General features: G+C 38.0%; 1 protein-coding gene across 2 annotated transcripts in view; it reads right to left on the reverse strand.

Moving 5' to 3' along the window:
- The window catches only part of Dennd1b (DENN domain containing 1B), a 229,432-nt gene that overhangs the window by 157,099 nt on the left and 57,485 nt on the right, over positions 1 to 14,848 (reverse strand). For both annotated transcript variants that reach the window (XM_059281211.1, XM_059281210.1), the window contains exon 4: positions 1,186 to 1,235. In XM_059281211.1, coding sequence (XP_059137194.1) covers positions 1,186 to 1,235 — 50 coding nt within the window. The remainder of the gene's footprint in view (positions 1 to 1,185; positions 1,236 to 14,848) is intronic.

Below are 14,848 nucleotides of genomic sequence, written 5' to 3' on the forward strand. Positions count from 1 at the left end.
CTTACCTCTGTTTAAAATTCATCAATATACTTCCAGATATTGGCTCATAAAACCAAACTAGAACTTGAGATTCTTTGTCCAAAAATAAAATATTGATGACATAAATTTTGGTTTTAAAATATTCATATGGATTTTGAAAAGTTGATAAAATTACTACCAGTGTTCTAAAACAGTAAATTATTTTGTCACAAAACACCAGTTATTAAACAAGTACACATTTAAATGGACAGGGATTTTTCTAGTTTTATAAACTTCAAATAAAACCTCCAGTGAGTAATGTGTCCTCTAGTGTTTAAGATTTATAATTTCCTCTTGCAGTTTTTCTTCCTTTATTTTGTTCTTACTACTGACTTAATACTATAATTTTGGAGTAAGACAGAATAACTAATTCTCCAGAAACTTAAGATAAGAAAATAATTTTTATAAGCAATATTTATTAGTATCAACTAGCATACTATTAGATCACTTTACAATCTATACATTAAAATTTCAGTGTTACTAATCCTTGGCAAAGTATCTTTCTAAAGTAAATTTTTTTTAAAAAACTTTATATAGTACACTCAAATAAAACTAATAATAGTGATAAATCACACAAAAACAATAAATGTCATTATGTCCAGAGATATTTACTATACTAAATTCCAACTGCATATAGAAGTTCACTTAGTATTTGCAGTGAAACATAAACACAACGAAGTTTTCAAAGCTACTGGGTAAGTTTCCCACAGCCATGGCAGTAACACACTGTTCTATGCTGCTGTTCTTGGGAGACAACGAACAGTGAGTTCACAATATCACACAGATGCTCTTCCAATTAGGAAGAACTGGTAGTGAAAACAGGGTACATACATCTAGTTTTAAAAGACCATCTGAAGGCTCTGATCAAAGACCAATGACATTTTTTTTCTGCTAGTGCTTACAATCCATGCCTGAAGAATAAAAAGAAGAAACATAACCTGTGGCCAACATTACTTGAAGACGTCCTCACTGGCCATGGCCGAGGAAGTAAAAGAATAATCTGAAAGGCATTATCTAATTATCTATTCTGAACCTCACATCACCAGTGTTTGAATTGGAAGAAAAAAAAATGAAGGTATATGTCATTTTCTTAAAATGCATATTTAATCACTGTGAAATGTATGCTAAGAAAAATAAAGTTATCTTAATTATTAACTTATACTGTACCTTTCCACGTCAAAGGGAAAACAGAACTTGGGCACGCTCTGCAGTACTTCCTATAAATGCAAATTCAAAATAAAGAGGATGCTTTAGAATGTTTTTTATTTTAAATGCAGTTAAAACTTTCTTTGGGACATTTTCAAGGGGTGGATGAAATATTTTTAAGACAAAGGCTCGGGTTCTCCGACTAAAATAATTGATTATTAAAAAGGAATTAAGTGTGTGCTTTGGCAGATTGCACCGACAAAGCCCGGAAGCCCCGGGAGGGCAAGGCCTGGCCTGAAGGGTATTAACACCCTTCGCATCCCTGCTGGGATCCCCTTCAACAAGGCCAGATGGATCTCACAAGAAGCACCACACCATATGGGCAAGCTGTGTCTGCTGCTACTTGTACCACAGGCTAGCCACGGGGACTTTTCACAGATTCTGGCTCTAAAATATAAATGTTGTTTCAATTAAAATGCAGGCAGAGAAAAGGGAATGAAGTTGGCAGCAGAATGAATAACTGAGAAGGATAACAACTCTGCATGTCCCAAACGCAAATGGTTTTTTAAGTTAAAAGACTTTGTATAGATTCTAAAATAAACATTTACATGTTTAAACACGTGGTATTAAATTTATTTCAAATAGCCCTCTTAAATGCATATTTTAAAATAAGTCTCTATTATAATATAGTTAAATATTAAAATATTAAGTAATTAGATAGGAAAAATCAATGTTTTACTAAAACAGACAATAATCTTATTAAAAATTTAGAAATTATATTTATTAGAATCCAAAAAATGCAAACTGTCAGACAGTTGGAAAAATAAGAAAAAAATGTACTTTGATGTATCTGAGCAATACATCAAAATTTATCTTTGTATCTAAGGTCCCACCTATAATTACAGATATCATAAAAATTAAAGTGAGATGATCTCATAAAGGAGCAGAAACTAAAGACAATGCCTGTTAAGAAGCAAAGGAGCAAATATCTTAACGAAGCAGTCACTTCCACAAATGCCTTTTACCAGTAAAATCAGACTGATCCAAATGCATAAAGCTTCTATAGAAATACAGTATTAAGTACTTTTAAGCAAATTTCTTAATTAAAAAAACATATTTGGCAATTATTAGTTTAAAATAAAATACTGTAGAAATCCAACAGCAATACCTAAGAAAGCTTCAAGAGAACAAACTCACAGAAGCATAAAGAAAAGCATAATATTAAGGGAAAAAAAGTATGCTAGCCTTAGGGCAAGTATGCAGGCCTGCTTATGAGTGTGTACCATTAAAAGTTTGAGCACAGACCCATGCTTAGAGAAAGTTACCTTACTCTTTGCAATATCTTGCTAACTGTAATTAAAGAAGTCACTAGACATGAAATAAATGACTAAAAATGTAGCTTATTACAAATGAGGGCAGTTGTTTTCATTTGACTGTTGCTTAATTGTTACCTTGTGTCATATAATGTGAAGTCACTTACCATATTTACTACACCTATAAAAAGTAGTAAGATGAACTCTTGCAAAACTCCCCACATAATTCAGAAACAATAAAAAGCATCCAAAGTCAATGTCTACCTCTGAATATATATAAATTAGCTGTATATTTCACATCAATTTTTATGCTCAAATTAAGGAGGAAGCCTCTCACTTAGTTGCTTAATCTTTCACAAACACCCTCTCTTCTCCATAAGCAACATGCATGCAACACACTTCTGCAAAACAGCCTCAGCTCGCTTCCCAACTGGCAGCAGCATCCCTCAGGGGACAAGTCTTTAAACCTCTTCACTCTTTAAAATTCAACCAGCCAGCAGGTCTATAGACAAGTGTATAAACAGTATAGGGGGGGAAAAAAGCCCTCCTCTCAGCTTCTGTCAGCGACAGAGCAGCTATGTCTTTGACTGTTCCCTGACAGGATAAGCAGGGTGTACAAAGATCAATAGCTGAAGTCCTCCTAGGTCCTAGGACTTCGTTTCTTCTTTAATTACAGGTGCAAACTAAAGTTATTTTAAAAGGGGAGGGGGCTGAAAAGAGGAAAAAAACATTCAGACAGCTTTTGTTCCTTGAGTCATTTTAATAATAGTGATAAATGAAAATTATACTTCTACATATATTAGCAATAAGTGTGAGGTTTTATATTCTCTCTCTGTCTTTCTCTGTGTCTGTCTCCCTCTTTCCCTCTCTATGTGTCTCTGTCTCTGTCTCTGTCTCTGTCTCTCTCTGTCTCTCTCTCTCTCTCTCTCTCTCTCTCTCTCTCTCTCTCACACACACACACAAACACACACACACACAGTTACTTCTATAAATGTATTTGCAAGTTAGTTAGGTTTGCCATACTGCTGACCACAAACAAGATAAGTTTCCTGTGTTACTAAAGGATTTTATTTCTACAGAAATTCCCTTAACCAAGAAAAATTTGAGTTTCAGAATATTCCTAATAAAAATGTTACTCTCACACAAAAACATCATAATTGCTAACACATGTCAAAGATAAAAACAGGAATAACAAAATGAATGAACTAGAATATGAAATTATCCAGAGCAAGTACCAATGGGCAAGAATGGATATTTTATACATGTTCCAAAATAGGACATCTAACTATCATATTAATGACTGGAAATAACTCATGGAAACTTCTTTACTGGGCGTTTATCCCACAGAATGTAGCTCACCTATAGTAGTGATCCTCAACCTTCCTAGTGCTATGACCATTTAATACAGTTTCCATGTTGTGGTAACCCCCAACCATAAAATTATTTTTGTTGATACTTCATAACTATAATTTTGCTGCTGTTATGAACTGTAATTTAAAGATCTGATATGCAACCCCTGTGAAAGGGTCATTCGACCCAAAGGGGTCGTGACCCACAGCTTGAGAACCACTGACCTACAGCTTTGTGAAAGAGAAGAGTAAATGCTAGTATTAGGTGGACAGTCCACTCAACCCAGGAAGCTGCCATGCAGCATATAAGAAGAAACAAACACTTAAGAAAAAAATCTGCTTTAAATATTCTAAAATCCACAGTGACCGTGGTCTCAGAACTGCTTTGGGAAGAGTGGAAGATGAAACACATCATTTCTGGAACCTACTTCCCCTTCCACTTTGCCCAGCACTTCCCTCTGAACAAATGCAAGTGCTTACTGAAACGCCATACTTCCCTCTTTCTTGTTCTGCATAGGAAATCTAATCTACACCAATGACTTCAACTTTATGTATTCTAACTTCTTACAGCTTAGGCAGTTTTATGAAGTCCACAATTGTCTATATCTATTACCTACTTTCCCATATCATGTTCTGAATAGCCCAACACCTCACATTTAGGATGTTTACAACTGAAGTTGTTGCCTGAGTTACAACCCTTAACATCTACAGTGACATGATCCTCTCCAAAGACACACAAACCAAAAATATGGCAATCATTTATACCCTTCCTCTCCCCCTGACTCTCATATATAACCAATCATTCACCAAGACCATTAATTAAACTTCATCATTATCTTGCTTTCCATAGCTGCATTGAAAAGACCCTCTTTCAGTTAACCTCTAAACCTCCACTCCTGAGACTTTATCTACCTGGGACAGAAATACCCACAACTGGGAGAGTTGCAGTGGAATGGTTGGGTCTCCTCCTCTGAGGGTCAAAAGACCCAATTTGAAAGTTTCCTGTGGGTAATCACGGCTCCTCCAATTAACACTATAATAAGTAATCCTAGAACAGAGTTCAACAACAGACTGAGTAATAATAAGGACCAGTTGAACTCTCCTAAGCAAAGAGATGATGTAGATTCAGTGAGGGACTATTTAACTCAACATCTCCCTCCAGGAATTAGGGACTGTCTCTCCTGGTCTACTCTACTAAGCATGTTGGCTTTTGTCCTTTCCATGCGATTATAGAATGAGTCATAAGCATCAGCACATACACAAGGACACAGGAGCAATAACCAGTATCCAGTGAAGAAAGCATCTCCAGAAGCCTACCATGTGGCATCTAATTAGGCCTAGAGCTGCAACCCCATCCCAAACTAATCATGGAAGGGAGATGGTTCTATGAGCCTTGCCACAGACATGCTAAGAACAACCAGAATCCAGATTCATTTGCTTTCAAATAAGATCTTGACACAAATAATTATAAAGATATTTTAGTAAACTAATGTTCATAAGGCTCTCCACAATAATAGTATAGAAATAATAAATTTACATTAAAGTTTTAATATACATTTAAAGAGTATTATATGAGGGTCATTCTCAAATATTCATAATTGTATTTTATGGGAAAAAAACACTTCCAGAATCATTTTACAACAACGAAAGTTCTATTTAGCAATTTTAATTCAAATTTTTCAAAAAGGACATAGTTTTCTAAAGACAATATTTGAATATATTAAGTAAATATGAAACAATTACATGTAACCATTCCATCTATCTGTGCTTTATATAAGGGAGCAATAAACTCTACCAAAAAAAAAAATCATGCACTACTCAGCCACAGCAGTTTAGGTAACAGAACTGAGCTCGAGCCCCACAATGTACCCTAAGATGTAGCAGGGCATCTCAGAAAACTGCCAGGAAAATTGACAGCCACATTCCACATTCTGTCTTCAAAGAGAAGACAGGCAGGCAGTATCTGGTGATGCAATCAGGACACACCTTACTACCAGAGAGGCTATAGGAGATGACAGAGAGCCTGAGAGCATGTCTAAACATCATCTCTTGTAAGAAATGCTTTAAACTTATGGAGTCTATTCAAAACTTAAGAGAGAAAAATAAAATAAGTAGGATAACTGAGCCCATATGATATTTTTCCTCTTGGTTTTCACATTTTTCTGTTTTTTTTTTTAAATTAGAAATTAAACTCATTTTTACCCCTCCTCAAGTCAGAGAAGACACACTAAATCTGTGTGTTTTCATATTAATATTGTTTAGACAGTTAAGCTAATTAACTTCACTATCAAAAATTCAAAATAAATTTTTATCATTAGAAGATTTCAGAACATCCATGAAGCAGATGCAGCCAGTGAGAAGCGCTGTGCAGAATGATTTTAGAGAGACGTGCTGGTAAGATTCTGTCAACTTGACAAAGCTGGGGCCAGCTGGAAAAGGGAAAAGGAATCGAAAAATGCCTGAATAAGCCTGGCTTGTAGGCAAGTCTGTAGGGTGTTTTCTCCATTAGTGATTGACATGGGAAGAATGAGTCCACTGTAGGTAGTGCCACCCCTGCCCCACCCACCAGCCCATAGGTGGGCCTGGCCTATGCTATATAAAAGAACAAGTCCAAGCCAAGCAAACCACAGTGAATAGCACTCCCGAATGGTTTCTGCTTCAGTGTCTGCTTCCAGGCTGCTGCTTGAGTTTCTGCCCTGACATCCTGTCATGATGGACTATAAGATTAAGATAAAATCAAGCCTTTCCTCCACAAGTTGCTTTTACTCATGCTGTTTATCACGGCAAGAGAAAGCAAATGAGAAGAGATACTGTGTGCCTGTCACTCATACACAGTGACACCTCTGCCTCCTGTCACTTCACATTTATCGAACACACAACCCAAAACACGCTCACTCACAAAAGCAGACAGGTGCTGTACCTGGCAATAAAAGGTATAATTCATTACCTCTCATGAATTTAAAAGAGAAGCTTTTTAAAAGTATGAAAGTATATGTAAAACAAATGAGGATCTGGAGATTTTTGTCAAAGGTTCTATTATAAAATACCTGTAAGGTTTCGGGTTATCTTTAAACTTCTCACACAAGTAGATATTGTGTATCTTGAACTTAGCCACCCCACTGCCAGATCTAATTCTCCCCCTCCCATCAGTCCGCTTTGTTCTCCTACAGTTTCATTTTGTGATAACATAGGTACATATATTATATATGTCTATAGAAAACCTGGAAACCATAATTGAAAAAAAACATGCAACTATCTTTCTGAGATTGGCTTTATTCATTTAATATATTCACTTAGCTCCAGTCTAATCTATTAGCCTGAATTGAACATTCTTATTCTTCTGAATGGCTGACAAAAAGTCCATTGTGTATCTACACCATGTTTTCTTTATCTAGTGCTCTGTTGATGCACACCTAGGCTGGTTCCATAACTTAGCTACTATGCATATTGCTGCAATAATATTTCACGCACACTGTTTCTGTGATATGTGACCTTGGAGTCCTCTGGGTAAATACCCAGCCTTTATACAATAGATTTATCTTAACGTTTTTGAAAAGCCTCCATGCTGACTTCCTTAGTGGCCACGGACATTACATTCCCAGGAACAGAGTGTAAAGGCTTCCCTTCTGTCCACCAACCCCACACCCTCACCAACATATGTTGTTGTTTGTTGCCTTATTGAGTACCATTCTGACTTGGATGAGTCAGTGGAGTTCTGGTTTTGTAATGACTGAGTAAAGTTGAACATTCTCATGTATTTACTAGCCATTTGTGTCTCTTGTGAACTCTGCTCAGTTCATTAGCCAAGTTACAGACTGAGTTGTCCTCTTACTGTTTAGTTGTTTTCTATAATTCTGATGCTAATTTTATGAGGTCCCATTTGATGACAGCTGCCCTTGACTGCAGATCAACTGCAGTTCTTTTCAGAACATCCTGGCTTTACCTACAACTTAAAACAGTTTTCCTTTTTCCCAATCATTTCAGAGTTTTAGGTCCTACATTAATATCTTTGATCCATGTGGATTTCGTTTTGGACAGACTCAAGGACAGGACTTCAGTTTTACTCTTGGTGTGAATATCAAGGTTCCCAGTGCCATTTATTGAAGAGGCTGTCTTTCAACCATTGCGTGTTTCTAGCATCATTATAAATGCAGGCAGCTACAGATGTGAGAATAGACATTGGAACGCGCTACTGAATCCCACTGGTCTGTGGGTGTTGTGAAAGTGCTACTGTTCTGTTGCACGGCTCTGTGGTGTGACTTGAGGCCTGTCCAGCACCATCGTTTTCCTAAGATTGTTTTGGCTACTGGGGGTCTTCTGTGCTTCCACATAAATTTAAGATTTGTTTTATTTCTGTGAAAAATGGGTTTGCATTGAATCTATAGATTACTTCTGTTGAGATATCTATTTTCATCATATTGCTCTTTTCCAAGTCAAGAGCACGAAAGGTCTTTCCATCTTCTAGTATCTTCTTCAATTTTTTTTCTTAGATGTTTTAAAGGTTTTTGTTGGTTTTTGTTGTTGCTGCTGCTGCTATGGTGGTGTGGTGCTGCTATGGTGGTGTGGTGTTGTTTTTGTTTTAAGACAAGGTCTCACTACGTTGATCAGGCTGGCAGTGAACTCCATCTGTCACTATCTCCAGAGTGCTGGGATTAAAGGCATGTGTCATCAAGTCCAGCTAGTATTTTTAAAGTTTTAATTATATGTCTTTCACTTCATGGGTAGGTATATTACAAGGTATTTTATCTCTCTGGCATAACCACTGTAAAAAGAACATGCCCCTGGGCTCTTCCTTAGCATGTTTGTTATTGGCATGCAGAAGGCAATTGATTTTTCTTTATTTCTGTCCTGCTACTGGCTGAAAGTGTTTATCAGGATTTCCTGGTGTAGTCTCTTTGGTGTCTGATGTAGAAGCTAATCACTTGTATATAAGGACACTTTGCCTTCTTCCTTTCATCCTTGTATCCCTTTTATTTCCTTCTCTGTCTTCTTACTCTTGCTAAGACTTCAAGCACTGTGGTGCATAAAGAAGGAAAACTAACTGCACCCTTGTCTTGTTCAGTTTCCCATTGACTTCAGACCAGGTATGGAAAAGTGGTAGGTAAATCTTCACACACTCAGTGCTGACTCTGGAGTGGAGGAAAGGAGTGATTCCAATTCAGTGTCAAGAGAGAAAGCATGATGCTGGTGCAAACAGCTGGATCTGCTCAGGCTGCTCTGTGAAAGCTGTGCTATCTGAGCTATGCCAGAGAGTGTGAGGACGGCGTGGATGCACACTCCCATTTCTCCAGTCCAAAGTCAACACTGAGCATGTGAACGATTGAGCAAGAAAACAGAAACATGTGGTTAAATAAGATAAGGACTTGAAAACTGAGTTCAGTAGAGATAGAAGTATTGAAGAGAACTCAACCAGAAATAAAGATAGAATTGAAAAAATATCCATGCCCCAAGTGGAAAACTCAGGGGGAAACCCTGCAAGTAGAATGGATCAAGTAGAAGAAATAGTATCAAGACTTGGAAATAAAGTAGAGGAATTTGACCACATAAGCAAAGAATATGAAAATTTTTAAGCACAGGAAAGGAACATGCAGAAATTGAGAGACATCATAAAAAGTCTAAACCTTCAAATTATAGGCAAAATGGGGGAGAAGAATCTCAAGTTATTATAGAAAGCCACAACTGGCCAAAATGCAGAGAACAATTAACTATGGGAGCCCAGCTCCAAATGATACATCTACAACACATTCTCTACACCTAAGGCTCAGAGAACAGCACAGAATAGAGGATAAAACAATTGCAAGAGACAGAGGACCTGTTTCCTATATACGACAGGAAAGCTGAACCCATAAAATCCCAACAAAATGGTTGCCTAAACTAGCCCTGAAAATGATAACACCAGGGGACATGCCAACACGGATGAGGGAAACCCCACAAGGCCCTACCCCTAGATGAAGAGCAATAGGCAAGGCATAACTTCTGAGAGGGGAAGATTCACTCTTTCCCACAGATAAGCCCTCAAATTTGTCCAATATCAAGTGGTCAGCCCTAAAATCTAACATATGATCCATACTAAATGGACTCAGCAGATTGTATTTATAAATTTATATTAATATCTGTAACAATATTAAAGAAAAAGAAGCCATGACTTTGTGAGGTAGTTGGAGGAAGGGGTGGCGAAAGAAGAAGGTGGAGAATGATCTAAAGACAGTGACTCAAATATGAAGTTCACAAAATATAAATAAGAATTTTTTAAAATAAAAAGAAATGTCTGATGTCCTCTTGATGAAGTGCTCCCATAATAATATCGTCTGACTGTTTAGGCTGGAAGTGTTTTGCCAGCAAGCAATCATTTCTACCTACTTGCATGCTGCTTCCACTGAGAGTCTGGGAAAAGCTTTGCCACCTTTTCATCCCAAGGCAGCCTCTGTCTTTGATGATGACACACATTTCTTGGAGACAACAGAAAGAGAGATCCTGTCTTCTCAACCAATCTGCTAGTTTGTGCCTTTCAATGTGGAGTAGAGACTGTTAATGTTCGGTTATTAAAAGGTATATATCACTGTCTGACAAACTATTGACTTTATAGTGTTCTGTGTTTTTTCTCCTTCCTCCTTAACTGCTGTTCCAGTATGCTTCAGTCTTCCTCTACCCTCTAAGTGTACTTATCTCTTCAGTCTGAAGAAGTGCTTTAAGTATTTTCTGAAGATTCACCTTAGTACTCATGAATTCAGTTTGTTATTATCATGGAAAATTAATTCTTCAAGTGTAACAGACAGGGTTTGGGGGATGGGGTAGTCTTGGTTAGCAGCTTCTTTTAGAATTTGGAATCCATCATTCCAAGACTTCTTGGGTTTCAGATTTTCTGTTGCCACATGACTAAGTTGTACTTGAAGCTCTCAATATACTTTCTTTGTTCTGTGTACTTAGTGTTTTAACTACAATACAACGTGGGCGGTTGTTTACCAGTTTTGTCTATTTGTTGTTTTTAAATGCCCCTTGTACCTATATTTGGGAAACATTCTGCTATGATTTTACTCAAAACGTTTTCTCTCTATTTAGCATTAAATATTTCTTTTTCTAAGCTCCTAACTCCTGGATTTGTTCTTTCCATAGTGACACATATCAAATGTAGTCAGTTCATACTTTATTAATTTATGTTTTGTTGTTATCTGAATGCTACAATTTCTCCACTTCATCTTCATGTTTTAATGTTCTGTGCTCACCTTGCTGATCTATTTCCAGTTTTTCAGTTTGGTTTTTCTTCCACATTTCTATTGCTTTACTGAATTCCATTTTCATATCCTGTACTGACTTCCGTGTTTCATTCACCTCTTCGTTATTGAATAGAATTCCTTTTTTGTATCTTCTCTGATTTCTCTGAGGGGTGTGTGTGTGTGTGTGTGTGTGTGTGTTTGTGTGTGTGTGTGTGTGTGAGAGAGAGAGAGAGAGAGAGACAGAGAGAGAGAGAGAGAGAGAGAGAGAGAGAGAGAGAGAGAGAGGGGGTCCATGATTCATGCACTCTCTTTGATTTCTTCTGAATTATTTGCCTGAGATTTCATCTGACATTCTCATTAGAGGCCATTACTGTACGATTATTAATTTTTGGAAGGGCTGTATTGCCTAGAGTTTTCACATTTCTTCTGTTATTTGCACTGAGACTTGTTCTTATAGAGTTATGCCACTGGATAAATTGCTTTATATCACCCTCATTTAATGGAAATGTTGGCAATGTTCAAGAGCATCTAGGCTGTAGTAAGACTGAGGTGTCATTTGGTTCTGCTACACTAGTTGGGATGTGAGCATTATCCTGAGGGAATACTGCCTTCAAAAACAATCACTATCAATGAAAACACAGTCATAATCACAAATTAATCCATTTAATGCTAATCATTTATGAAATAAAGGAACACTGATAAAAATGCAACATGCAAAAATATATTAGTTACTATGGATGAGTAGAAAGCAAAAGGAAAAAAATCAGTTAGACTAGCCTTTAGGACTGTGTTGACAGAGAAAGGTACAGCGTCTATGGCCAAACTACCCTGATCTCACTCATCTGATCTCAGAAATCACATATGGTCGGGCCTCAAGAGTACTTGGAGGAGAGAAAATACAGGAGGAACGTGAAGGGGAGAGGTATTGGACGTGTGGCAATTTGGGCTAAAAGTAGAGTGAAAGGACTAGTTAAAAAATAACTAGAGAGCCGGGCGGTGGTGGCACATGCCTTTAATCCCAGCACTCGGGAGGCAGAGGCAGGCAGATCTCTGTGAGTTCAAGGCCAGCCTGGTCTACAGAGCGAGATCCAGGAAAGGTGCAAAGCTACACAGAGAAACCCTGACTCGGAAAAAAAAAAAAACAAAACAAAACTGGAGAGGTGGTAAAGTGTATGAAATAAAAGAGGTGAGCTAAAGGATTACATGGGAATAGGCAAGAGGAAGAGACAGTGGGTGTGTCAACCAAAACTAAGGACATAAAACAAAAACCTATGAAAATAAGTTAGCTGCTGCAAAATACAACTTTTAACAAAGGGGGTTCAAAGTTAATTACCTTGCATGAGTGAACAATAGTGCTCCAGGAGGCATGGGCTATTAAATACAAGTCACAGGGCCAGGCATGGGAAACTTTCCTACTAGTTTTTGGTCAAGGAGTCCCCAAAAGCCTCCAGAACACCACTGTTTTTGGTCATTGCCTTTGGTTACCCACCATAACTACATGGAAAGGTCCTGCTGTTAAAGACACCACACACTTCAGCTGCAGGACATAGAGAAATCAAGCTTAAGCAGATCAGAAACCTGTCTGTTTCCTGATTTCATAATACCAGAAAGTGCTATGCACCCTGTGGAAGAGAAAACACATCCAAGGTCTTACCAAGGACTGGACCTGCATGGTGGAATACTGACCTGCCTGGTAAGATGCACTCACTGATACAAAACTACTACTGTTACAGGGTAACCAACTGCTTTCTGACTGACTTTTTTTCCACAGGAGGGAATTTCATGGCTGGTACTATAATCCTCATCAAAAACAGCTTATGGCTGGAAAGGTCGGAGGCCCAAGAGTAGAAGCTGCTATTGCGATTTTGTTAAAAATATTCACGCTGTCACATTGCCTTCTAAATATTTATATTCACAGAGTAGGGTTGTTCTCAACCTTTTCTAAAGAGCTTCTTTTTGTAGTAGGCAGAAGTTAATGATCAAAGTTCTGAGCATGAGACTGAGTGCTCAGCCCTAAATGGGACAGCTGTACACACACATACACACACACATACGCACACACACCCCAAAGCTCTAAGCATGAGAATGAGTGCTCAGCCCTAAATGGGACAGCTGTACACACACAAACACACACACACACACACACACACACACACACACACACACACACACACCAAAGCTCAGCAAACATTGTGGAAAAGGAGGCAGAAAGAATATAAGAGCCAGAGGATGGGAAGATATGTTATGAAATGCTGTCTTCTGGACATGACATGCCATCATCTCATGAATTCACAGCAGCTGTGATTACCCCGGGCCCAATGCCTTACTGAGAAGCTATTGGCAATAGACAGTTGCTGGGGGAAGGAGGATGTGACCACTGACCAGTAGGTTTCCCACGCTCCAGTGGATGGCCTCACACACATACACAAATGGCAGCTCAGCACAACTTAGTGAGCTAGCCAAAAACAAAACCAAACAAACAAACAAACAAAAAAAAAAACCATGGAGTTAGAGTGGGGCATGCTACAGGGGATATGAGAGAGGTTGGAGAGAGGGATTACATATTGTTTGTACTTCATTGTCACTGTATACATGTATGAGACTCTCTCCAATTGGGTAGTAAATAAAAGTCAAAAGTGAAGAGAGGGCTGGATAAGGGCATAGAGTACTAACGCAGTTCAGCTTGCCTGCCAATTCCTGACTCTAGTCTTCAGGGATTCCTTTCTGGGGCTTACAGATGTCTGTCACATAGCTGGGCATTCCTTTATGAGGTTGTGTCACAGACACTGGGAATCCTTCAGGATTCTTTGGTGATTCTTCAGGAGTATGTTAGTGAATGCTATGGGTTGACACACATAGGCTGGTCCCATCTTCATGAGTCAGATTGTGAATGTTGGCTCCAGCCCACTGTGGTCCTTCCCAGTATCTATCTATGTTGTTCCTAGACTTGGTCAGTACTGGAGATTTCACCTCACTCAATAATATGATTCTTATTCTAAGTTTTTCCTGCCATATGTAAGATCATAGATTAACTTTGAGGACAATCATGCTAAGTGAAATAAACATCTTTCAGAAAAATAAATAAAGTATCTGAAATAGCAAAACTCACCAAAGCAGAAAGTAGAATGGTGCTCACCAGAGATGGTATGATGTTTAGTTTACAAGCTGAGTAAGCTCCAGAGACCTACTATACATTTTGCTCATGGCTCACAATACATGGAATTGCCATACAGTGGGTAGATCTCAAGTACTTATTCCTAGACAACAAAGATGCTAGAGAAAACTGCAGATACACCCTTCACCTTATCTATCTATCGATCGTCCTTAGTGCAGCTCAAACAAGTACAGTGGCCTTCAAGGAAATCACCATGTCTCAAGTTCTTTGCCTTAAAGTACCTTCCTAGCACATAGATGAGCATGTGGAAATACCTTTCTTAAATGCCCTTTCTCATTATTTACTTCTTTCTTATACACCAAGAGCAGGAAGCATGGGCACAAAGTTTTCATCATCTGGTTTAATTACCTGTGCATCCTCAACACCAGGTTTACACATTAAACACCAACTTTCTGGCAGTTCTTTAAACCAGTCCTGTGCTTTAGGTTCTTGTTACTTCTTCCATGCCCTAAATCTCAAAACTTGGGGCTGTATGACATGATTTTTCTCCCTTCTTATTCCCTAGCCGATCAATAATCTAGTCAAAGTTTTTTATTCCCTCGAGAAAACTCCAAGAATTTAAAAAAAAAAAAAAAAAGAGCTTTTTAAATTCTTGCAATTTATAATGCAAACCATTAAATGGTCCTAAATGGC

Source organism: Peromyscus eremicus, chromosome 15 (genome assembly GCF_949786415.1).
Source record: "Peromyscus eremicus chromosome 15, PerEre_H2_v1, whole genome shotgun sequence".
NCBI classification, from domain to species: domain Eukaryota; kingdom Metazoa; phylum Chordata; class Mammalia; order Rodentia; family Cricetidae; genus Peromyscus; species Peromyscus eremicus.